Here is a 25882-nt window from a genome sequence, read left to right on the forward strand (position 1 = left end):
AGTGTCCCATATATTGTTATTCATTCACTCCATAGACTCTGGGCACTGAATTCATTTTCAATTGGAAATATTTTTGGGTGTACCATTGATATAAGATGCATATCAATACCAATCAAAGTTTTGGAGCTTTCAAAAATTCTGATGAACCCAAATTCTAACTTCAAAATCTTACACATTCAAGTGCTACAACAAAGATTTTTAAAAATTTTTCTGACACTTAGATGTCAAGAATATCGTAGTTTAGCATTATAACATTTGGTAACATGGTAACTTAACTGCACAAAAATTGATATTATTTACCAACGTAAATATTTGGATTTCAAAATATTTGGGTGCTCTGGTGCACTCACAGAAAAAAAGTTGGGTGTACAGCTGCAATTTTGGGTGCACCAAGGTGCACATGCACCAGCACGTTGGCACTAACATACTGCACCTGCGCGAAACCCGTGATGTATTTTTCATAGCACTTTGGCTGAATGTCTCATATAAGGTTAACATCCCGTCTGTAGTTTCCAAATGTTGTGTTGGAAAAGATATCGTCTGCAACAGGCAAAATTCTGATGCCACATTGACCAAACATTCAATGAAAAAATCAGGGTGTCGTGCAGGTGCAGCACATTCTGCTGATATGCTGGGTGCACCAAGGTGCAAATGCACTCAGTATTTCCAGCCCTGCCATTGGCTGTCCTTACCAGCCTCTCTGCGCATCCTCCTCTCCATCTTCTTCCTCCTCCTCTCCTCCTGTGCCAGGCGTTCCTCCCGCTCTGCGTCCTCCCGACACTTGTGGAAGTTCTCCACCACCACGCCCACAAACATGTTCAACACGAAGAAGCCAACCAGCAAGAGGAAGGAGATGAAAAAGATGATCATCCACTCATTGTAGTTCTCAATAGGCTGCAAGGATAGATGGATAGTGTTGGAAATTGAAGCTCAGTGTTTATTTCATAATGACATTTGTCCGTGAAGGTTAGACATCCAGGTAATTAGATATGCCAAAAAACAGTTACACAAGCAAATGGATCATATTTCTAAAATCATATCCAGTTGCTTGAAAAACTGTTTTTTTTAGCAGATAGATGGATGATGTAGTCAAACTTGGCCAGAAAATGACCACCTCTATATGCAGGCCATCTGGCCATAATGACTGCTTTTCGTTGATCCCGATTTTTTCCCCATACATGTATTACTAAGCATTAAGGAACTTTTGCAACTGTGACCACTGTATAGAACACATGGCCCAATCTTTGCCTTTGATGACCACATCATTTTCAAGCATGTGGCAGAGAAGCATTTTTGATGATAACTACAGTAGGAAGAAATCTTCATTAAATAGATCAGTTTGCTATAAGGCCACACCAATTTAATTTCTTGGTTAACGGATTCGCCCGCTTCATTTTTTTCTGATTTGCAAATAAAAATAAAAATTCAGAATCAACTGTAAAATGCTCATATTTTGCCCTGAACAGTTGAAAACAGTCATTTTCTTCCTAGTTGTTACAGCTATTCCATCTTTCAATGCAATGGTATCATTAAAAGTTCAAAATTCATTGTTTAAATTTTGAACCAGCCTGGCGTGTTGACTTCATGGCTCCTATCGTACCATTTTGGGCCATAATAGGATGCCTAGGCCTGTTTTTATTTTTATTTTTTTTCGCCCGCCCGCTCCATTATTTTTCTAGAAAAATCCGTTAACCAAGAAATTAAATTGGTGTGGCCTAATTGATATTTTAATGATTTCAACAGCATGACAGTTTTTGTGCAATGTATAGAAATAGAAATGGGATATAGCTCTACATGCAGTCTGTTTGCCAATCACAAACAGTTTCATGCACTGAAGCCCCAGTCTAAACTAGAATTTTTGCTATAAATGAAGAGTCCTGACCTGTACATCTATATCCACTGCATCCAGGCCGTTGTACATGATGTCCACCCAGCCGTCTTTAGATGCCAGCACAAACAGGGCCATCAGTGCCTGGTGTGGAGAAGAGCACAATATATACATTGTATACATTGTATCAAAACGTGTATCAACTACAGACTTACACAAGTACATTGAACAGCCTCCTGTTTAATTCTGGACTTCCACTTTAATTCTGGACTAATTTCCATATCTCAACAACCTTAAATCTACATATGTAGATGGGCTAATACTGGTATCATAAACTATAGGTAAAAATGATGTAAGAAATTCATGGCAACCATTAAGGACACATACATGTAGGGGTTAACCCAATTTTGCAGAATTCTAAAGAATTTTGAACTGGAGCCAGGATTCTGCAGAATTCTGGGAACTGGAGCCAGAATTCTGGGAATAATTCTGCAGGGTTCCTTAATGGCTGATACATATCTTTTATTATAATATCAATTTTACCTATACATGTAGCTATTGTAGTGAGCATAGTTACACTTATATAGATCTAGATATGGCAATGCATGGTACTTCATAATATTAGTTAAAGTTTATGCAAAACATTCTAAAACAGTTTTAATGAAATTTTGTCTGCTTTCCTGGATTTACTTAAATAAATCTTAATCATTACTGTTGGTATTGAATGCCTATAATGTAAAGAAGAAGAGAAAATCTATTCCAAACCAAAGTGTTATAACAAAAGTAAGAAATGTACTTACCTGTCCGAGGTTGTCAAAGTTATACTTCTGATTGACCCATTTCCTCTTGGTGTCCTTCAGGCAGTCTGTCTTGTTTTTCACCCCGTACAGGTCAGGGCCTTCACAGTGGAAGAACTTCCCCTTGAACAGCTGGATAAGAACACCAAAATATTTGTGAATAGTTTCATCAGGTTGGTAAGTTACTGAGTAAAGAGACTCTTTATATACAGAACCATGTGTTTTATTCACAGCCGACGTTTCAGTGACCGTCTGTCACCTTCCTCAGGGCAATCCAACTCCTGTACATTTGGGACCGCATGGGACCGCATTGTAGATACAGTTCCCTGTAAACACGTATATGTGTAGATATGTAAATATTGTACATTTGGGAATGCTTCTATAGCAGCGACACTGTGCTGCAGTGCAATGCATGTGAACCCGTCAGAACTGTCCTGAGGAAGGTGACCGAAATGTCATCTCTGAATAAAACACTTATTTGTGTAAAAAGAGTCTCTTTACTCAACACCAAAAATGGTTAACTTTTCATTAGGTTGGTACAATATAGGAATCTTGGGATTTTCTTTTACATAACCAGTAATGAACCAGGACGAAGGGAGATACAAACTCAGCCATGCTTGAGATTGTGTTCTCACCACAAAAGCGCCACCTACATCAGCTACGTATTACATGTATAGCGGCAAGAAGCAGAACTCCAATCAGACACTCTGAGGAAGTTGTCTCAAAGTTAAAACTACTTTGAATTAATTTTCTGAAACTGAAAACTTTCTTTTACTAGCCTGGTTACCAAACCTACATGTACAATGTATTTTAGTTCCCAATTTTGGAGAAAATGTAGGACTCGAGAGCTACAAAAATAGGTTTGGTAACCAGGCTATCTTTCACAATGTTGGTACTTACGCAACCCATAGTGACTAATGGCCATCTCTGGGGCTTCAATTTGTGAGTAATTGAGGAGACATGGGACCTCAGAGTAATGTTCAGACAGCTAACTAACCAACTTGTCTTCTCCCTCAAGAACAATATATATTTTCCATTGTGACCTTGTTTTCCACATTTTCCTACATTACTTAGATCTGGGCTTTAAGTGATGTAGTTGGAAGTGTGACAACCAATGGAAGATAAGTAGTTCTCTGAGGACAGCAGACAATAATTGCTTTACTTTCTTAAATGAGTCACTTGGCAATTATCCGAACTTCATGTTGTTGCTCACACATGTACATTGTACGTGGGTGATGGCTTTGTTAGCATACATGTGTGCCAGCACCACAGGGGAAATTGGGGGACTGGAAAGTGGAGTTTGAAACTTCTTTTAATCTTGTTGTACAATGTGACAAGCCATTCCTTAGTTGAAATAGGGCTACCCAACAATTAGTGGCTATCAAAATAATTGTTCCAAACAAGGAAGCAAATATATACAGACAACGAATCTAAACCCAAAAGTAAGCCATAGGTAAGAAAGTTATCTCGAACCAGTTTTAGCTCACTGAAGAGCTAATCTCCCACTGGTCGTGACAGAGAAGACAGACATGTACAGTATTTACAGGTTCATTGTACCTGGAAAATTTCCCTGGCTCTTCCCAACAAGCACAATGAACAGTGGACCATGGTTTAATGTCACGTCCTAAGGACAACCACCCTTTCCAGTAGTGTACATGTCGGGTGAGCGACAACAGTGAGTGGGATTCAAACTCCCAACCTCTTAGTCAAAAGGCAGTGTCACTAACCACTGGACTATACATGCTACCATAGGTTGCTAGGATAACATAAGAGCATGATTTTGAGTTCATAAGGGGTACTGACCTGTACACCAAGTATCCCAAAGATGACAAAGAATGTACAGCAGATGAGAACAATGTTCCCAATGGGCTTCAGGGAGGACAGTAGGGTCTGGACAACCAGCTTCAGGCCTGGGGCTCGGCTGATCACTCTGCAGGAATTAACAACAATTATTATTAACAACAATTTCAGCATTAAGCTTTCAGCATAAAGTATTCAGCATTTTTTTTTGTCAGTGACACCAGAGAGATCTCAAATTCAACATGAATTTCTTCTCCAAACAAATATAAAGGTCAATGACCTGAACAATTAGGTTAATGACCTGAACCAGACATCTGTCACCATGGTAACTAATGTTGGGTTACATCATGTTGCAATTTTACAGCAAGAGGGATTTGGACTCCTGTCATTATATATTATATATATATATATATATATATGAATATGTTAGAGTAATAATTAACATAGCAGACCATATGCGAAGGTAAACACTATGCATTTGCCTTGAAAATGTTACCTTTCTATGTACTATGTACAATTGTCATGCAATAAACTGCTTATTTTTGTAATTCACAAGGTACAAAATTTTATGGTCACCTGAGGGGTCTGAGAGTCCGAAGCAAGCGGAAGACTCTTAGGATGCCGAAGATTTTTGGACTGCTATTGGACGATACCATGATGACTGTGTCTGCCAGTGAGATGGTCACCAGGAAGCCATCAATGACGTTCCAGCCACTCTTCAGGTACGCACCTTCACCAAACACAAATCCTAACGCAAGGACCTGCAGAAGAATTTTTTTAACAACATTAGGCCACACCAACTTAGTTTTATGGATGACATCCGCACGCGCATTGATTTTTGCCTGTTCTCAACAAAAAAAAATCACCTCCTCCAAGGCTCTGGCCTGGATGCCATATCCTCTGTAGTCCATGGTAGCTAGCAACAATACAGTTTACAGTTTATTATAGGGAGCCGATGGTAACTAGAGAGAATGGCACCCAGGCTGCCAAAGCTCCACAGAACTCAAGAACTCAGTACAGTAACGATTCACAAATTCCGCAAAAAGCCCTCATGTGCCGACTTGTTGTAAAAGTCACTACATACATTTGTACTACTGCAATTCACAATAACAGCTTTGTGTTCCTGTAGTTTAGCTGCATTTTTTGGCCGGACCTTTTTTTATTTGGCCGTGTGCACTAGTTTGGGCGTCTTCAGAGGAGGTCATCCATAAAATTAAGTCGAAGTGCATACAGTGGTGTCACAAGAAGAACAAGTGACTTTCTGAAAATTGCCCTTTAACATGCTAAGGCAGTATAATTTTATTTTCATACTATTGATGTTGAGAGAATATGCTATTGGAAGTAAACAAACATGAAACATCAAGTATCATCAAGTATTGTATGGTATCTTCAGAAAAATTCAAGTCTTATATGACTTTTTGTTGTGCAAAACATCAGTGTCAGCAAAGTTGTATTCTCCTCAAGAGAGTTACAGATGCACTTCTGCTGAGTTTGTTTGCACAGAAGGATTCATCATCACGATAGCGGTTCCCAAGACTTTAAACTCTCTTGAGATTCAACTGGCTGTAGGCAAGAAAATGGATGATCATCTGCTGGCATGTTTGTAGGAATATCCACACTGTTCCATGAATAGTTTCATCTGGTTGGTAAATCAAAGGACATTGAAGGCCAGCCATGAATGTTGGCAGGGTGTTATGTTGGTTCTGTGAAAGCACTGCAATGACTCTTGCCACTGTTCACGATGGTCAAATTTGGGCCCAAATATTCCAACCTTTTAATCGAACCGAAATTGTTGTTTACTGGGATATAAGTTACCCCCTGTACTTACTCAGCCTGCCTGACATGCTTGCAAACATGGTATTTAAACCGCAACAAAAACAAATTCAATTTACCTCAGAAACGTTTTAAATTGTAGGCAAGACACAAATCTTGATCTGTGTCGGACGGATTTTTTAAAGATGGCGGCATTCTGGAATTATCGGTCTTTGAAGTTGAAAAAGTGCATTTTTTTGCGAATTTTTCGGCCATAGCAACACTTTAACTTTGAAATAAAGAAAACTGTCCGACTCAAATCTTAATTTTGTTATACTGTTCTCTAAAATGCAAAAATGTGGAATTTTCTGGAAGATTTGGGGTCGGTTTAAATCAGTTGTTTGGTTATTGACGTCGATTGTTCTAGAATAAGCATTCGACACTTTGAGAGTGATTTCACACACATTTAAGCATTGTAATAAAAATAACAACATTTGGGGTATATGCAGTGCTGATTTTATCACATTTGGACAATGGAGTCCCCGTGAAAATGTTAATTATTGCTTAACAAAATGTTTACCGTTGAGACTGGCTCCACAGAAGCCGCGCGTGGAACCCCGGTAACCTGATACCCCTCCGTAGAATTGGAAATTTTACCCTAGAAATTGACCGCCGTGGTTGTCTGAAATGGACATCCACAACTTTTCTACTAAACAACTTAATTTTTTTTATTTAAGAGACTCTTTTTGCACAATCAAGTGTTTTATTCACAGCCGGCATTTCAGTGACCATATGTCACCTTCCTCAGGGCAATTCTGACTGGTTCACATAATGTATATCCTGTATGTTTTGGACTGCATTGTAGATGCAATTCCCTGTAACCACGCATACATGTATGTGTACATGTAGATATGTAAATATTGTACGTTTGGGAATGCATCTATAGCAGTGACACCTGTGCTGCAGTGCAATGTGAACCAGTCAGAATTGCCCTGAGGAAGGTGACAGACGGTCACCGAAATGTCGACTGTGAATAAAACACTAAGTTAAACTTGGTTGGGTAAAAAGAGTCTATTTACTCAGTATCTTAGCAACCTGATGAAACTATTCACGAACTTTTTATGACAAATCTCTCACCACCAGTCTGACTCACCTTAACAGACATCTCCAAGGTGAATATGACAGTGAAGACGTGGTTGGCGATTGTCAGGAACATTCTCTCCTAGAGGGGGGATAAAGGTAATGGTGATGTAGTCCCAAAGACCAGGCATTGTGGGAATACAGTGGGCAGAACTCACACAATCACTTCTAAAATCCACTTCATCCATCAAAGCGTAATGTCTTTTCTGTAACTTACTGCAGGGCAAATTACCCATCTGCGATGCAATTTCTAATTGTCACTAGGTTCAAATCTTTAACCAGTTAAAAGCTTTTAAGCCCAGAGCTGAAAACAATGAAACTTACATTTTCTTGATCTTGAATCCATCAATCATGATTGTATCTTATTGGGAACTTCCCAGGCCCTCAAGCCTAACTACTTAATGTAAAAGTTTCTTTGACTTAAATTGACTTCATGACTGTCAGAGAATACAAGGAAATCAAACTATCCAAAATCAGAATATGCTGGATTTGAAATAAACTGCAACAAAGACAGATATGATAATCAACAACTTCACATTGAGCTGAGTCAAGCAACTATCTCCTTGGTGCTGAAAAAATGGTTATTGTTATTTAAAGTTTCATTAGCTGTTATACTTCTACAAATTGATAGAAATCAAAGAGGCCACACTAATTTAATTTGTTGGTTCACAGATTTGCCTACTTCTTCTATTTCTAGTTTCAAAAAAGTCCAGGCTCTGAATCAACTCCAAAAATGCTCATATTTTGGCCCCAACAGTTGAAGGAAGTCCCTTCTCTTCAGAGTTGTTACAGTTTTTCTGATAAAAATACAACAACCAAAAAATTAAATTGATGTGGCCTGAACTGACTATTGGTAAAGGAAGTCTTTGCTGTTAAACTTGCACAGAACATTTCAGATAGAGACATACTTTTTTAATGAAGAAGAAATGATCATCAGAGCTGCTGCATTGAAAATGACTTTTAGTTATCAGTTCTAATTTGAAGTTGCATTGGTGTATGTGTCCTATATATAAGCCACATACTCATTTTTCTTACGGCAATGAAATGCATCTACTTTACAATGATATGAAGTTCATCTTTTTTATAATAGTGATAAACCTGCTAATTTCTCTTTATCCCATGTGTGTAATAATTCTACATATCATGATATCTAGATGCCTTCAGACCTTCACCTACATGATATCTTTCTTTCATTGAGTATGAGAACCAAGACTATCAAACCTTTTATCTATGGCTCTCTAAATGAAGTAATAACAAGACACTATCCCTAGAGACAGTGTAATCTTGTCTGATCAAAGGCTGCGTGGGTGTGGATATCATGTTCAAAGACCAAAGTTGACTTCATTTGCCTGAGTGCTTTTCAAAGTGCAAGAAGAGACAAGGACAATAAAACACAAAGATGATTAAAACATGATTGTTGTCCTAAAATTGTGTCTCTAGCGATAGAAATTAAGTTTTCCTTTAGTCTTATGCATAGGAGCCAAATAGCAAGATTGACTTCACTTGCCTGAGTGCTTTTCAAAGTACAACACGCAACAAGAGAAAGGGACAGTAAAATGCAATCTGATTTTGATTCTCTACTGTTAAAAACATGATTGTTGTCCTGAAATTGTGTCTTTAGAGATAGAAATTAAAGATTTAATTATAAGTCTTATGCATAGGAGCCAAGTAGCCATTCGTTTCTGTGCAATTCTACTATCCCATGGAAGTCAGTAAGGCAACACAAATGGCTAGCTTTACCAAATCTGAAGGGAGCTGTATGTCACTGAGCATTCCAAGATGGAGTATCAGTAGCTACATCTATCTTACTGAAAGGCCTACCTGTCTACCAGGGGTAACAGGACTGTGTATTCTCAGAAAAGGCAATTTTATGGTGATGTACCAGTATGTGTAAAAGTGGCAATGCTTGCTCACACTTGTCCTAGCAAATTGTACATTCAATCCAAGAACAACTGCTGAATGATGTTTTAAGGATATAGTGTTGCAGACTGGAATGCCAAGCTCAGGTTGGGAAGTGTAGATCATTTCTGACTTGACAACAATACCTGTATATCTTCCCCTGCCTCATCCACTTTGCAAATTTGATATTGCAACTTTTTGTTGCCCAAAGTTACAGTTCAATGGCCTCAATATCTAGTAACTGCTAGTTGCTAGTGGTAAAGATTTTTATATCATGTCAATCTATTGCAGACTTATCCTAATATTTGTGTCATTAAAACAACATTAAAATTTGATACAGCAGTATCTTTGATATTTCCTTCCTAATTAAATAACTGACTAGTGTTCAAATCTTTGATTCACTAAAACTTTTATCTACCAAAAATATTACTCCAGCAAATCAAATGACATACTAAAGAAGCCAAAAATGCATTTTCCCTCATTGGGCACAAAACTATATTATGTTATATAACATGGAAACTGCCACAGGTGATGGAAGTACATGTGTGTTAGAATGGAAGTTCTGTTGTGTCCTAAGCTCTTTGGAAGTACATGTATGTTAGAATGGAAGTTCTGTTGTGTCCTAAGCTCTTTGGAAGTACATGTATGTTAGAATGGAAGTTCTGTTAGTCCTAAGCTCTTTGGAAGTACATGTATGTTAGAATGGAAGTTCTGTTGTGTCCTAAGCTCTTTGGAAGTACATGTATGTTAGAATGGAAGTTCTGTTGTGTCCTAAGCTCTTTGGAAGTACATGTATGTTAGAATGGAAGTTCTGTTGTGTCCTAAGCTCTTTGGAAGTACATGTATGTTAGAATGGAAGTTCTGTTGTGTCCTAAGCTCTTTGGAAGTACATGTATGTTAGAATGGAAGTTCTGTTGTGTCCTAAGCTCTTTCTTGCACCGAGAGGGATCATCCCAACAACACACATCCATTAGATGTGACAGACAACTTTGTCTCCTGAGCTACTTCAAAGCATCCTCATAGCCTGATTGATGCACCAAACACTAAATGGGATAGCAGAATCTGATGGGATCTCACAGATTCATATTACGGGGGAGGACAATGGATATGCTCTGCTCAGATAACTCGTTTGCAGTGTTTGTACGAGTGACATAAATCACCTTACTTCAGACTCAGAAACTTCTACAATCTCCCAGGGTTAGCATCTATCTTTCTTGTGATATAATGGCAGAGATTTGGTCATACAAACATAGTTTCATGGATGGCAATTATGTCAGCCCTATCACTGAAACAAACAAAATGCAGGGTCCGAAAAGACAGCTTCTCCATTTACACTGTAATTATTATGTTTACCGAAGGAAAACATATTGTTTTTGCTCAGTTTCTTCTTCTTCTTCTCCAAACAGTGACCTATGACCTGACCAATGGCCTGATGTATTGACGTCCTGTCATCATGGGAACTGGTGTTGGGTTACATAATGTTGCAATTTCGCAAAACTAGGAGGGATTTAGACTCCTGTCACCATATACATGTATGTCAGTGTTCGAAATACTTTTTTTTCAGGTACGTGCAAAATTGCACATTGGCAAATGTGTTCGAGTAAGAATTAAGAGAGCAGACCATATCCGAAGGTAACTATTATGCATTTGCTTTGCAAATATTACTTAAGTTTTCTAGTTTTGTACATTGAACTTCAAGGAAATATTGAGAGGCATACAGGTCTGGAGAATAACAGAGAAATCATTTGGTTCCTTTCCTTTGTTGTTTCTTCAGGCAGTGAACAAAACAAAGTATGGTTTGCAATACATGTATCTCTCTGTATCTTGGAATTCCCTCTATACTTATATATAAAAGATATGTTCCCCAGCTTTATAGGCTTTTAGATGACACAGAAAAATTCATATTCCTTCTGAAACTTGACAAATCATGTATCAGTAGCTCCATATACATGCGTACAAATACATGTGCATCTATAACTGCGTCAAGAAGCGAGAAGAAGTTGAACCTGCAAATAGTAGATCACATTTAATTTAGTATGTATTATAGATTAAGTTATTGTTGTCTTCTTTTTCCCTGTTTATTCATGACCTGTACTAAGCTTGTAAGAGCATAATCATACAATAAAGGTCTTTCATTCATTCAATGATATCTTGTGATGTGTATTGTTTTGGGTAAAGCACAGCTACATTTGTACAAGGTGAAGCAGACTTACAGAACTGTCTGGGTCAATCTTGGGTCTCTCCATGGCCAGGGTGATGCAGTTCATGAAGATAAAGATCAAGATGACGTGGTCGAACCACTTCTTGTTGACCAGGTACTGGCACAACTGTCGTAACCTGTGGAACATGGGAAGTCATGTTATGTTCTGTATGTGTAGTGAGCATCTTAAAGCACATACTGTTCTATGTCAGGTAAGGCCACACCAAGTAATTTTTATGGATGATGTCTGTGTGCACAATGATTTTGGCTTCTTCCCAGAAGACAAGAATTTCCGCTTCTTGTAACTATGACCAAAGAGTCATGACAGTGGGATGTAAGGGAAGACATGATTAAAGGAAAGAAACAGGGCAGGACAACAACTGCTGTTCCACTGATTTATTGCTGTTTTCATGAGAAGTAAAAGACTTCTTGTTTTTTCCCTATGTTCTCTCATTCAATTTGTCGTCCCTTAGTACATTTCAAATTTAGACATCTTTCTTTTTTAGGCCCTTCTTGTTTGTTTTTTTTCACTCTCACATAGATTAAGGGTCTCCAGAGGACGTCATCCATAAAAATTACTTGGTGTGGTCTAAAAGAATATAATGTAGTGTGTACAGTATAAGTTGTGCCCTAGACTTTTGTTCATTTTGTACAGTATTCACCTCTGTCTGAGGCATATTTGAAGACAACAGGATTCACCAAACAGAATTACCTGTTAGTTTCTCTCTCACCGAAGATTACTCACCTGTTCTCAGGTGCAAACAGGAAGAGGGAGTAGTACGCTCTGGTCTTGAAGCAGCCTTTAGGGGCAGGGCAGCATTTCCAGTATATGTTCTGCAGAGTAACAAGGTCAAAAATTAAAACAAAACATGTAACTACCAACACAGATGAACTTTCATGATAGGTCCAAAATTAGTTGTATCTTTCCCTTGTCATAAAACAAAACAAAACAGATAATCTAAGTGACATATGTTGAGCTGAAAAGAGCAGTTACAGCTAGACAAAAACCCATACCTTAACACCATTTTACAAACATATTATACATCTGATATGATGTGTAGTTTAAAACCACTTCTAAAACAACAGTCCCTTGTTAGAATCCTGCAATTGTGCTATGTAGTTGAGGTGACATACTAGTATACAATTATGTATGGCCAGAGAGGAGTCTGCTCCAGCCACCTAGCTACCACCACACCACTAACTGGCTGAGGACACATATTAAACAATCAGGATTCGAGAATTGCACAGGATACTGGAAGGCTTTAATCAACACAGCATAGACCAACATGGAGTCCATGGACGGACTAGACTACGTCACGGGTGATCACGTGACTGCTTATTAACATAATACATACCAGTGGTGCAAGTCCCACCTGTTCTGGACATGCCTCCTTCTTTTCTGTTGGATCTTTCAGGACCACCACGTCTGGTGGCCCGTTCACTTCTGTATCCTTCTCCTTCTCCACCTCCACAGTCAGGACCGGCTTCTCGATCACCGACAACCTTGGGCCCCCGTTACACTCGCTGGACACGCTCACCCGTGGACTGTTTCCGTTGTTGCCGTTATTGCCAGGCTTGGAGTTAACTGACAGGTGACTACAATCACTTCCCTGAGATGTCGTACTCTCTCTAGTCCTCTGGGCTACGTTGCGCGATCGCAAGCTTCCCGACTGGGACGCGACGTCCGTGGGATTGAAGGACGCGCGTACGGTCCCGTCCTCTTCATACGTGTGCGTGGTGTTGGTGAAGACTTCGTCGTTGAGGTTGTCCTCGTCGTCGGCGAAAAGGATGCTCTCCCGTTCTCCGCCCTTGCTCCTGCGCCAGCTGAAGTGACTGCTGCGGCTTCCGGAGCGGGACAGTCCCGGCGAGTCCTGTTCAGGAACAGTCAGGGCAGACTGGAGGGGGCAAGAGAGTGGTGGAATATTTTATAAATTTTAACAATAATCTGACCCAGGGCTCTATAGCCAGCACCCATTTTTCTGTCAATTGCAAGAATTTTGAAATGTGTGATGGAAAATTTTTCATTTTTTAAACAACTTCATCCACCTTGATGGACAAAATTGGCAAAAAAAATTTTAGGGAAAAGAATTAGAATATCCTAAGGACCACAAAGGACCACTCTGTTCAACCCCATGATTTGCCTGTCAAAATGTTGGAAATAGTGTTTTAAAAGGCTTGAAAATCAAAAGTTGTCTCTAAACCTCCCTAGATTGCAATCACTGTCCCCCCAGGTCCAATCATGCATCTCAGGGCTGATGGAAAAATATCTTGAGATAGCTGTTCATCCCACCATCTTATGACTTGAGATGTGCACTTGCAAGGGACAGTTGAAAATCTTTGATAGTAACAGGAAAGATTTAAACTGATACACACGACTTACAAATGTCATGTCAAAGCATAGCTTTCAGACAGCATCCGCCATCTTTCTTTGGCTACTGACAAGAGCAGTCACGTGACCAAGAGGTTAAAAGGTCAACACAGCTCACGGTTCATTTCAACTTCACTTGATACATGTAGTATATAACATCCGTGTCCATAATATCACCAGGGTCCATAATATCGCCACCTTGAGAAATGTGCTTAAAGATATTTTTACTGCAACAAACTTTTGGTATACACTCCTGCACACCTCAAATGTACATACCTAGGGTATGTTGCAGTAAAAATATCTTTAAGCACACTTTTTCTCAAGGTGGCAATATTATGGACTATGGTGATATTATGGATACAGATGTTACCTAAATTACAATTAAAACTATCCAACAGAGATAACAATAATATCAAGGTAAGAATTTTGCTCACAGGATTCCCAGGTGTGCATTCCTCATCCTGTGAAGAGACACTGGCTGGATAGCTGACAGACTTCCCGTTGCTGGGCCCGTCAGTGTTGGGTGAGCCCTGCGGGGTGGCCTCAGTCCTGGTGATGATGGGCGGCTCAGGACCGGCCACCACCAGTGTCCGCTCATTGTTCAACACACTGGGACTGGTGTCATCACCATCAACATCTATAATCATGACAAAACATCGGGAAAACTTGTTTCAGTACCAAGGTCAGCCACCAGGAGGCCCAAATTTGACCTTCGCCATTGTCCTTCTAAGACCTACCCACATACCAAATATCATCACAATCCATAAAGGCCTTTCTAAGTTTATATGCTAACCACAAGTATGCAGAAATTGTTCAACACTTTGGGACTGGTGTCATCATCATCACCATCTATAATCACAACAAAACATCAGGAAAACTCGCTTCAGTACCATGGTCAGCCACGAGGAGACCCAAATTTGACCCTGACCTGTGTCTTCCTAAGAGCTTTCAACATACCAAATATCATTGCAATCCAAAAAGGCCTTCTTAACACAGGTGTTACTGCTATAGATGCATTCCCAAATGTACAATATTTACATATCTACACATATGCATATAGTTACAGGGAACTGTATCTACAATGCGGTCCCAAACGTACAGGAGTTGGATACATAATTGTGGTCTGAGTTACTAAACAAAAGCAGTTTCAGAGTACAGATTCCACAATGCAGTTCCAAACATACAGGAGTGAAATATGTACAAGATGGTCATTTAACACAATAAACCCCTACTTCTTAAGTCCCCTACCTTTCCTTGCAGCTCCCACAAGCACCATCTTGTAGTTGCTGGGCCCTGCAAGTTGACTGTTTGAGTCGTCCATTTCACTCTTTCTTTCCTCCTGCAAAGTTCACATTTCGTACATCAGATAAAGACAATACAATGAAATATAAGAAACAGCCTTTAGTGGTTAAGTATAAATAGATGTAATTGTCAGAGATGCAAATGGTGTCAAACAACTTTGTAAGCTTAGGTACCCTGTTCACATATTGCCATGCACCTGGGATAAAGGTAGGTTATATATATAGTCAAGTTAAAAAAGCTACTTTGCATGCCTGCACAGTCCAATACACATTATCAAATAACTGTTGGAACACCTTTTCTGAGGAGCAAAGAAATGTTGTTAGTAAAATTAAAGACTGCATGGTTAGAGACATCATGAGACATAGAGATCAGTCAGTGTTAGGAGACATGAGACATCAAGAATGAGTGGATCACTGAACTTGGAACTTACACTGGAACATCATGGAACATGCAGCAAGGGCATGGAATGGGGCACATCAAAGACTTTTGAAACAATCTCATGGGATACATTATATTGTTTGACTGTACATTAAGACGCATGTAGCAAAGGCTTGCAAATGTCCAGATCAGTAAGGATTTCTGCTTGTGAAGACATCCTTTATATATATATTTTTATTATGCCTTGTTTTACAAGGACAGAATGTCATTAACAGGTTCAAACTAACTGTACATTTGACAGTTTATACTTTGTGATATTTCATATTCTGCTGACATAGGTTCAATGCTATAAAGGGATCTTCGCTCCATCTAGAGTATGGGTATTAGCACAAATTATTGCCCAGAGCAGACAACCAATATGCAGCAATTTTGAATTGGGTTAATGCACAAAAAGCATATTAATTTTATTAAGCATTGCTGTTGGCATTGCCATTGGAATATGGAGTGTACAATGACTTGGGATGGCAAAGCTCCAGCATAATATGATATGATGCCTGATTGTTATGACTTTGACATTACATTTGTTATGATGGATTATCCTTTTTAAAAAGGTTTCTCCTAATATCAGGAAAGCCAATGGAAATTATTATTAATAACAAATGGATTAGAAATGAAGGCAGTCAGTTACACCAGAGAATAGAAGACCCGTCACCAAAAAATATGGTTTCACCAAGATTTGGGCAAAGTCTACTTGTCACCTTCAGTGGTGGGGTCAAAAGATTGGTTGTGGACGGAGTCTTTTTTGACATCAAACTTGGTCGTTTCCAAACTGCCAGGGTCTTGAGAGCTTTTGTTGCCCTTTGGACCTTCTCAATTTTCCGTTGCTGTGAACACAACACAAAACTGCACATCACAACACAGAGAAGTAAAAAAAAAGTATGGCTACTGCATGCTTTGATATATAAACATGACTGTGCATTATATACAATGTATATGCTAGGTGAAACATGCATAACAATAATTTTATCAACAAAAAGGTATAAAACACACAACAAGTCAAGTAGTGTGGAGGCACATGCAGATACAATATAATCACTTCAGTTATTAGGGATCCATTTTTGTTAGGCTTAAGCAAAAATTGCAGGATATGTTCCCTTCAGAAGTCGACTTATTCTTTGGCTAAATGAAAGATGATGATTTTATAGTAGCCATACATATAGTATGTTGACACTTCTAAGTTCTAACCAACAAAGCAAAACAATCAACACTTTCGAATGCAAAGGTCATAGACAGAGATCATTAATTAGTTGACTTACTAACAACGAATCTGGAAGAGAAGCATCTTCAGACAACTTCAGAAATGGATGTACATGTATCATGACAAACAACAGAGAGTTCGATGTTTAGTAACTGAAAAAAACTGATTGTACACATCGATGTAACTGTACCTTCAGTGAATGTCACACACCATATGATCAACTAGTACATGATGATAAAATGTTATGTTTATATGAGACAAAAGTGGATATTTTCACCACTGTGACCACAACACACATTAGCCTCACCTCGGCTGAGAAACCCTCTACCAAGATGGCCACCAGTAGGTTGAACAGAACGTAGTTTCCGAAGGTCATGAGGGCGATGAAATACAGAGCCGCCCATGGAGATGTGTTCTTCATGCCATTGTAGAGAACAAGGTTCCAGTCTTCCTGTGTCAGGATCTGTAGCAGCAAACAATTAACAGTTAATAAAGGGTTAATGCCCTGCTCTGATGTGTATATGGTGAGATAATCCCCAGTCTGGTGCGATAACCAACGAATAAGCCACTGAGCGAGCGTAGCCGTAGTCTATATATTGTACTGGGCAAGGCCCCAAACTGGGGCATCACGCCCTAGTCTTAACACTACTGTTAGTGTCCTGTCCCCTGAATATTGGTATGGTCCAAAAATTTAACCAACCACTTTTGAGATTACGGCCTGATAACCAATGGGAAATAGCCTTCTGATTGGTCAACTGGGTATATGATAATGAGTATGAATGACTCATGATTCTGGAAGTTCTTGGAAAAAAAAATAGTGTCTCCTGATATCTGGCCTTAAGTTTTCAAGTGTAGTCTGAGTGTCTCATCATCAACTATCATTGATGGATGAAATTCATATAAAGCTGGGAAAAAGAAGAGAAACTATCAAGAAGTAAGCAGTGTCTACAAGACCAGTGATTTACTTACAAAAGGAAGAAAATATATTAAGTAGGATCACCTCACCTGGAACACGGTAACAAGGGCCCACAGAAGGGTATCAAAGTTCTTCCGATCACATGTCACTTTCTTGTTGTGTACTGGATCGGGTTCACAGAACTTGTTCCCAAATAAGTGCATGCCCAGAATACTGAAAAAATCAACAGTCATTTCAGTTAAGTAACAGTCTGAGTCTGTGTGTCATCATAAGTTAGAATAATTTGCTACAAATGTGTAAGATTATTGTATTATATAATAGGACTAAGTACATAATAAGACACTAGCTGCAGCAGACAAACAAATGAAGGTTCAACACTGGGAATCGGGGATATATGATAAACTGACATTATGATATAAGACATCTTCTGGCAATCTAATGGCAAGTCAAAAATTAAGTTGTTCAACTTTGCAAGTACATGTATTCAATACCAGCTACTTCTAAATGTGTCAAATACGATAAATGAACACCCAATTCAAAGTAATCATCTAATTGTAAAGGATTCAATGACACACCTACTGCCTCTGTAAAAATGAGACGGCTTTCAAACTGTTTTGGACGCCATCTATGTCAATGCAAGTATGTTCAAGGCTGCTGCAGTTTCAAATTTCCCTTTGCTCCTTAGAATCTTATAAAATGTTCAGTTTCAGTGGATTTTCTTGAATGTTTGACATTTTCTCCTTCAAGACCTACCTGAAGATGAAGATGAACAGGATAAGGAGGGCAAAGAAGGTTGCCACATTGTCCATCGTCTTAATCATGACCAGGAGCTGGCGTCTCAAGGCAGGTAGGAACCTGATCAACTTCAGTATTCTCATTAGCCGGAAGGTTCGCAGCACAGACAAGCCACCTTCACCGTCTTCTGCAATCTCCACAATACTACAGAAAGAAAATGCAGCAGATATGTTAATATTATAGTGAAGTCTTGTAAATGAAGCGTAGCATGGGAATTCTTGTCCCGTATATTAGAGTTCCCATACTCTGTCCTTGGTGCTGAAGTCAAATTGCTGTCTGTTGTACTAAACACATGAAGAATGCTATGGATAAACTGGATTATCAAGTGTTCTAGCCATTTATTCCTGTACTCAGTCAATGTTTGGTGTGATAGTGTGACAATCATCATCATAGGGGGTTCAGGGGCATGCTCCCCTTGGAAAATTATGAAATCTTGACCCTCTGAAATGCTGGCAAAAGTTTAGTCCATCATGAGCAGCAAAATTTCGACAAAGACAGAGACTGGCTAGCTAGAACACTGAACTATATATTTCCACGTCATCACCAATGATACCACAGGCTGTCCTTGGTGCTGAAGGTATATACTATCCGGTATAGTTGGTTTAGAACTTTAATCAATAGTTTTCTTACATAGTCCAAGGTGTTACATGATGTGAAGGCATTAAAACCTACAAATGTTTCAACATACATGATATCCGTGAATAGTTTCATCAGTTGGTACATTGTAAGTCACTGAGTAAAGACTGATTCTTTCTACATGTCAACTAAGTCTTTTATTCAGCCGACGTTTCGGTGACTGTCTGTCACCTTCCTCAGAGCAATTAACATTGCACTGTAGCACAGGTGTAGCCACTACAGATGCATTCCCAAATGTACAATATTTACATATCTACATACATGATATCATATGTGAAAGCTCCGGGGACAACTTAGTTGCCAGTACCTGACTATAACAATGATGCCATCAAACACGTTGAAGCCGTTCCTGATGTACTCAAGCGGTCCGTAGGCCAGCAGCTTCAGGAGCATCTCCAGGGCAAACAGGGAGGTGAAGACCAGGTTACTGATCTCCAGGGCATTGGTCAGTTCCTCAGGCTACAACAGATACAGGTGGAACAGGAGTTGATGTGATATACCGATCATCCGGGCATGTTAGTCAAATTCTGATCTGCAGTACAATCTATAACAGTTGTTTGTTTTGCTCAATAAAGATCAAGCTGCTTAGATTCAGACTGTACTGTCATAAGAAAAAAATACGCTGAACACTGATTTTTCCAGAGAATCTGAAGATTGTTTCAAAGAATCTGAAGATTGTTTCAAAGAATCTGAAGATTTTTTCCAAAAATCTGAAGTTTCCAGATTTCCAAAAATCTTTCCAGAAAACCTGAAGATTTTTTCAAAGAATCTGAAGATTTTTTCAAAGAATCTGAAGATTGTTTCAAAGAATCTGAAGATTGTTTCAAAGAATCAGAAGATTGTTTCAAAGAATCTGAAGATTGTTTCAAAGAATCTGAAGATTGTTTCAAAGAATCTGAAGATTGTTTCAAAGAATCTGAAGATTGTTTCAAAGAATCTGAAGATTGTTTCAAAGAATCTGAAGATTGTTTCAAAGAATCTGAAGATTGTTTCAAAGAATCTGAAGATTTTTTAAAAGAATTTGAAGGTTGTTTGAAACATTGTGATCTTGAAACTTATGTTGGAACTTCCTTTAATATTGCTTAATATAGAAATTAATTAGAATGGTTTTATTGCTGTGTGACTTTTGAGTCAAAAGATGCTAAGTCAAAATACTCTCTTGATGGTAAAATATGAAGCTTTCTTCATTCCTAAAAATTGATGCAAGTAACTTGAATGTAAAAGCCTACGAAGTAAAAAAAAAAGTAGACACCGTCATTACAAATATTGTAAATTCTACAGTAGATATATTAACACTGTTGAACAGACCTGATTGTGGAACTCAATCCCCATGCTCAGGGTGTTGACTAGGATGGCCACCATGATACCTCGGTTGAAGTACTTACTGTCCACAATAGTTCTCATAAATCTGCAAGCACAGAAAAGAACAAAATAATGAGTTTAACATTTTTTAGACATAAACGTCAATTCCAACCTACAAATTCTGAATTTTAATTTTTGAAAGAGGTGCACGTACATGTAGTTAGGGCGAAACACGCTTGAATCATTCTATGGAAGCCAGGAAAGCCTGGGCCGTACCGTAAAGTACGGCCCGGTCCGGAACACCCATATCGAACGTTATCGCAGCCTGGGGTATATTATAAATTCCTATACCACACAGCAGAATTTACATCTGGCTGATGCTCACATCAGGCTTTCTACCCAGTCTTCGAGAATATTCGCTGTACTATTTTCCATACCCGCATCATAGACCCCGGGAGTCGCCCATTAATACTGTGACCTTACTTGGTAAACCTCTCCCAGCAGCCTGGGGGTCTTGGTGGCAGGTCTACACTCTCCTCTCTGTACTTCTTGGAGTCCACTTCTTCATCACTGACAGACACCTCAGACTCAGAGTTAGAGGCCCAGTCATACTGTGTGTGTGTACAGGTGCATTCTACATGGTCTTTGGACACCACCGCTGGAACTTGTAGAGAGGAGGGAATCACAGATGGGACGGAAAGTCTTTGGACATGTAGGGACTGATCATTGTCATCTGTTAACACAGAAAAGAGAGCATGGTACATGTGTGAGTACGCTGGCGGTAGGCTAGGACATTTGTTACCAATGCCTTCTAACATACAGTCCAAAGATCTAACATTATGGCACTCATAATGTATTGGTAACAGTAACACAATATGACAAGGGAGATGGCCAAGCAGTTTGCCAAAGTCTTGAAAACTGCTGCAATGCCAACATGCAAATAGTGCCAAGAACATCCAAAATACTGTGCAAGGTGTCTTCCAGAAACATATCTTTTAAACACATGGTTAGAAGGAGTGTGCAAACCTTAATGGTGAGCAGGGCAGGTCATTTATAAGTGAGTGAAATATACGAAAGGGTCTAATAAACAACCAGTTGTGAAACAAGGGAAAGCAACCAACCTGCTGAGAGAGTCTTCAGGGTCGGTCTCCTTGCTGAGCAAAGCTCAAGAAATAGAGCGTACATGTGTGCTCTGGCGCATGCTTGCTCATTGTGTGCCTAGCAGGCCACCCAGCTTTAAACCCAAGCATGGCAGATACATGTACAGGGAGAGGGATCGAGGACTACAACACACGAATCTTGACAGTGTGCTATGCTGATGAGCTGTTCTCTGTCTCTCCATACATCAATGAAGGAGTGAAATGATGCAGCTTACCTTTGGCTTGCCTTGGGGCTTGTACAAATGTACATTGAGACTTTTCTTGTTTGCTGACCTATGCAGATTTTGGCATCACAATGATTTTTCAAAATTTTTTTGGGAGGTTGAAAATCAGGATAACCAATCAGTGATACATTGTAGCTGGTGGCATCTTTTCAGAAAGCGGCAATGCCTCAAGCAGTTTCTCCTAACTTCCTAAGGGAATTTTTAATGCAGATATAGGAATACTAGAGGGTGGGCTTTGTCCTTGTTAGAAGTCAGATTAGGAAATTCAATCAAGTTTCATTAGGGTGGAAATTAATATGGAGTTGACTGCTTTATCATTAGTAATATGTATATTCACAATGCGTTATCTTTTAACATCTTGAATAAAAATAGTAGGGGGGAACATTCTATTATTAGAATGTACAGTATAATTCTACAAATGCATACGTATGCCATAGATCATTTTGGTCAAATATCAAAAGGTTTAACTTTGCTCAGAACAAAAAAATGTCTTTCCCACTTTTTCTGGGAGCTCACTGATCAACAAAATCCTGCAATGGTCAGCAACTAAACCCCACCATTAGACGTTTGTCTCACTTCAAACAAGGAAATTTTTCATGTTAGATGGAGTTTGTACCTGAATCCTTGTGTTAAAGGAATTATGGAAAGTTTAACATGATTTATGCCAGATTAATGCCAACTCCAGGATATCCAAAGATTATAATTATCAGAAACCATTGAAATGTTTTTAATAGGTGATCAGCACTGTTATTATCATCATTGTTGTCGTTACTGTTGTTGTTAAAGATGGGTGACATCCGAGAACATCCCACAGCAAAGGTTGAAGAAGCACCAGGTCAATTATAGAAGAGAACTGACTCAAGGACAGTGATTATGAGATCAAGGTCAAAAAGGTCACAAGGGGAGGGGTCATCAGTCATGTGAGACATGTTAGCAGCCATCACCAAGCCTACCTTGGAATATGTTGGGATCCGACGTTACTGGTTTGGTGGAAGGCCCGGGACTGGAGTGGCATGATTGGGTGACGGCTCGAGCGATATTTTTAGTGGATGCGACAGCCAGGGTCTGCAGTTCCTCCACAGCGGGTCTGGACTTCAGGGGGGGAAGCACCTTCACCCCGGGGGTGGCAATGGTTGGCAGGGGGACGCTAAGATGTTTTGGTGAGGGCACGTTAACATCTTTAAGGGGAGGGAGGAGGGAAGACTTTCTTAATGTAGTGTCAGGCTCACCGTTGGTTGCGGCATCACTATGCGAAGACTGTAGGGACTCTCGTGAACGATGCACGCCGTTTGTTGAAGGCACTCGAAGCAAGTTAGACTTGCTCGGGGACTGCAAGGATTCCACATCGCTAGGTTCTGGAGTTGCGATAGGGGCGAGGGGGCTCGGGCAGGGGCTCTGAGACAACGTCACCTGGTACTTTGGCGGACTACTCTCTATGGGAGGCAGGGGGTTGGCACCTCCAAAATGGTAATGGTGGTGATGATGATGATGGTGGTGGTGAACACACACAGACTTTTTTCTCCGCCTCCTCTTCCTCTGTAGGGTCAGAGCGGGGTCCACTTTCCTCTGGTGTCTCCCCTGGAATCTGTGGTACAATCTCAATACTCTCCGCCTCAACCGTTTGCACATGTGCACGCACAACTTGAACACCTCTTCGTAGCAGCCTCTCGGATTGTCTGGGTTGGGCTGACTGGATAACGTACTCGTGGAGAGGTACTTCCGCCTCTGCTCCTCCATGAGCCTGCTTTCTCTTTGTTTGGTTTCAGAGAACTGTGTGGCTATGACCACTAAGCAAAGGTTGATCATGAAAAATGATCCAATCTGTCAAGAGATAAAGAAAACAAGACTTTCATGAGAGAAGTGATTAACAAATGAGGTGATTTCAGAATACAAAATTACGTATCAAAACATCTGTAGAGAATTTAAAAGAAATACTGTTCTTACAACATTCCAAGCAACCTTTTGACAACTGAAATTCTGTTATCATACAATTCATAGCTAGCATCATATTCCAGATTTTCTCAAACCAAAAAGTAGACTGAAATCCTTAATTTGTAAACATATTTTGCCTGGGACATGCAGTAACACCAGATCAGATACTGCTTTCAAAGAATGGTCATACCTTCTCATGCATACAGTACATCAAAGGCCTTCCAAAAAAAGTGTTTTGAGAACTTTTTTCAATGAATTAAGACAAAGACTACTTACTCTTCAGTCTCTAAGATGTTCAAAGACAACAACTACTACCCTCTACGGTGACAGTAAAATATATGATCATGTGAGATATGCAACACTAAGACATGCCACTAGTACATACATACAGTACTTGCAATAAGCGAATGCAATACCTTTATCTACACAGCTGCTTTTTTACTATCATGCAACTACGTATACTGGCTACATATACATTGTAATAATGCCATATGAAGGATCCACAACACAAAGCTGCATTTCTAGTCTATGCATGCTATTGTATAGCACTGAGTTTAATACTAGATAATCAAGACCCTTGCAATCAGGATATTTTGTTAATTTCTTTCTCATTCTTCACACAAGTGCAGACTGAGTTGTTAATGTTTGCATGCAGCTCAAACCAATGGGCTACATGACTACAAAACTAAAAACATTGTCTACAGAACTACAAAATCCAATCCAAGCTTTTAGAAGGATCTAGAAAGAACTCAAGTTTGGTCAGCTGAAGGGGAACCACTTGTATTCAGCTGCCTGCAACTTTAAAGAGGGGAGATGATCTCTGAAGGAAAAAAAGACTTTGAGCATCATGAAGATTGGAGGAGGAAGACAGTATTTTACTTGCAGGACAGGTCAAAAATGTGTATAAGATTGTATATTGAAAAGCATTGGGCAGTTTTGGGGACAGTGGTGTACATGTGTAGAAGTCATAGGATTTTCAGGAAAAAAAAAAAGAACAAAAAACATGATTCGTATATAGGAAGTGGGAAGTGCTTCACAAAACAACACTGATGAAGTTGGGAGGAAGAGACAGAGTAAGATTTAGGATTTGTGTAAAATTTACAATGTTGGGAAAAGCTGTGCAGATATAGAGGGGGGGAAATAGAGAGCATGTGTGGAGGCAGCTGAATGCAAACATGGCATACCTTGCTGGTGCCCACACGTGTACTTACGATGATAAGAAATACGAAATAAACAGCGTCCCAAATGGAATGCGCATCCTGAACACTGTACATGATGTAAACCCATCTTGCAAGACTGATTACCTAGAAGTTGGTAGAGAGAGCAGCTAGCAGTGTTGAGCAGAAAGACACAGGGAGCACCACATACTGTAGATAATACTTATAAATACAACTGAAGTCAGTCATATCCACATGTATTTGAACAGTGAACTTTTTCCAACAAATATTGTTGTCATAGAATGGAAGAGAGACTTTTACATCATATAACACTGGTCTTGTCAATTTTGGAAAGTCACTAGCCATTTGGAATCAAGGAAAAATTGATGTTCTATAGTACATTCAAGTTTGATATCAGTACGTAGATCTTGGTGTAATGAGCACAGTGATATGAAAATTATTGTTCTGCGGTGTCATAATTTATATATGATAACATTCCAGAACCAAGATCCTCTTTTTCAAGAATTTTTTCAAATTCAAGAATTTTTCAAAGTCAAACCCAACTGTCTTTTCTGTGAGAAATCAAACATTATTCCCTTGTCAGATAAAATTTTGGAACAGAATCGTGTTCTATTTGGGTCACCTGAGGTCATATGCGGGTGATTATTGGATTGTTTAATGTATGGATTGGGATGAATAATGACCCGGTTTTGACTCGATTTGTGACATTACGGCATCATAAGGAATGTGGGATGGAACCTTCTGATTGGTCAACGTCACTAACATCGATAATTTCTATTGAAATATATCCATGGGACTGAGTGACTTCAGTTGTCAACAAACTTCTACAAACACAAATGGGTTGATCCATACTTACAACAATGAGAATAACAAAATAGACCCAGTTCCAAACGGAATGGCAATCCTGTATATAGTACATGATGTCTACCCAGCCCTCTAGGCTGATAACCTACAGTGAAGTCAGAAAGAAATGGTTCATTAGTAAAAAACCGACAATGCAAAGCTCATGCTCAAATC

General features: G+C 39.3%; 1 protein-coding gene across 1 annotated transcript in view; it reads right to left on the reverse strand.

The window, feature by feature from the left end:
• The window catches only part of LOC109472608 (voltage-dependent T-type calcium channel subunit alpha-1H-like), a 45394-nt gene extending 19586 nt beyond the window's left edge, over positions 1-25808 (reverse strand). Inside the window, exons 1-19 of the mRNA XM_019772408.1 lie at positions 25722-25808; positions 22709-23576; positions 20855-21104; positions 20378-20477; positions 19377-19528; positions 18392-18577; positions 17728-17851; positions 17030-17185; positions 15033-15123; positions 14219-14421; positions 12790-13311; positions 12162-12250; positions 11430-11553; positions 7331-7399; positions 5002-5186; positions 4429-4555; positions 2629-2757; positions 1883-1972; positions 693-894 (exon numbers count right to left, since the gene is read on the reverse strand). Of these exons, the coding sequence (XP_019627967.1) occupies positions 693-894; positions 1883-1972; positions 2629-2757; positions 4429-4555; positions 5002-5186; positions 7331-7399; positions 11430-11553; positions 12162-12250; positions 12790-13311; positions 14219-14421; positions 15033-15123; positions 17030-17185; positions 17728-17851; positions 18392-18577; positions 19377-19528; positions 20378-20477; positions 20855-21104; positions 22709-23576; positions 25722-25784 (3730 nt within the window). The 5' untranslated portion in view covers positions 25785-25808. The remainder of the gene's footprint in view (positions 1-692; positions 895-1882; positions 1973-2628; positions 2758-4428; positions 4556-5001; positions 5187-7330; positions 7400-11429; positions 11554-12161; positions 12251-12789; positions 13312-14218; positions 14422-15032; positions 15124-17029; positions 17186-17727; positions 17852-18391; positions 18578-19376; positions 19529-20377; positions 20478-20854; positions 21105-22708; positions 23577-25721) is intronic.
• Positions 25809-25882: the final 74 nt, after the last annotated feature.

Source organism: Branchiostoma belcheri, unplaced genomic scaffold (assembly GCF_001625305.1).
Source record: "Branchiostoma belcheri isolate BF01 breed outbred unplaced genomic scaffold, Haploidv18h27 scaffold28, whole genome shotgun sequence".
Lineage (NCBI taxonomy): Eukaryota > Metazoa > Chordata > Leptocardii > Amphioxiformes > Branchiostomatidae > Branchiostoma > Branchiostoma belcheri.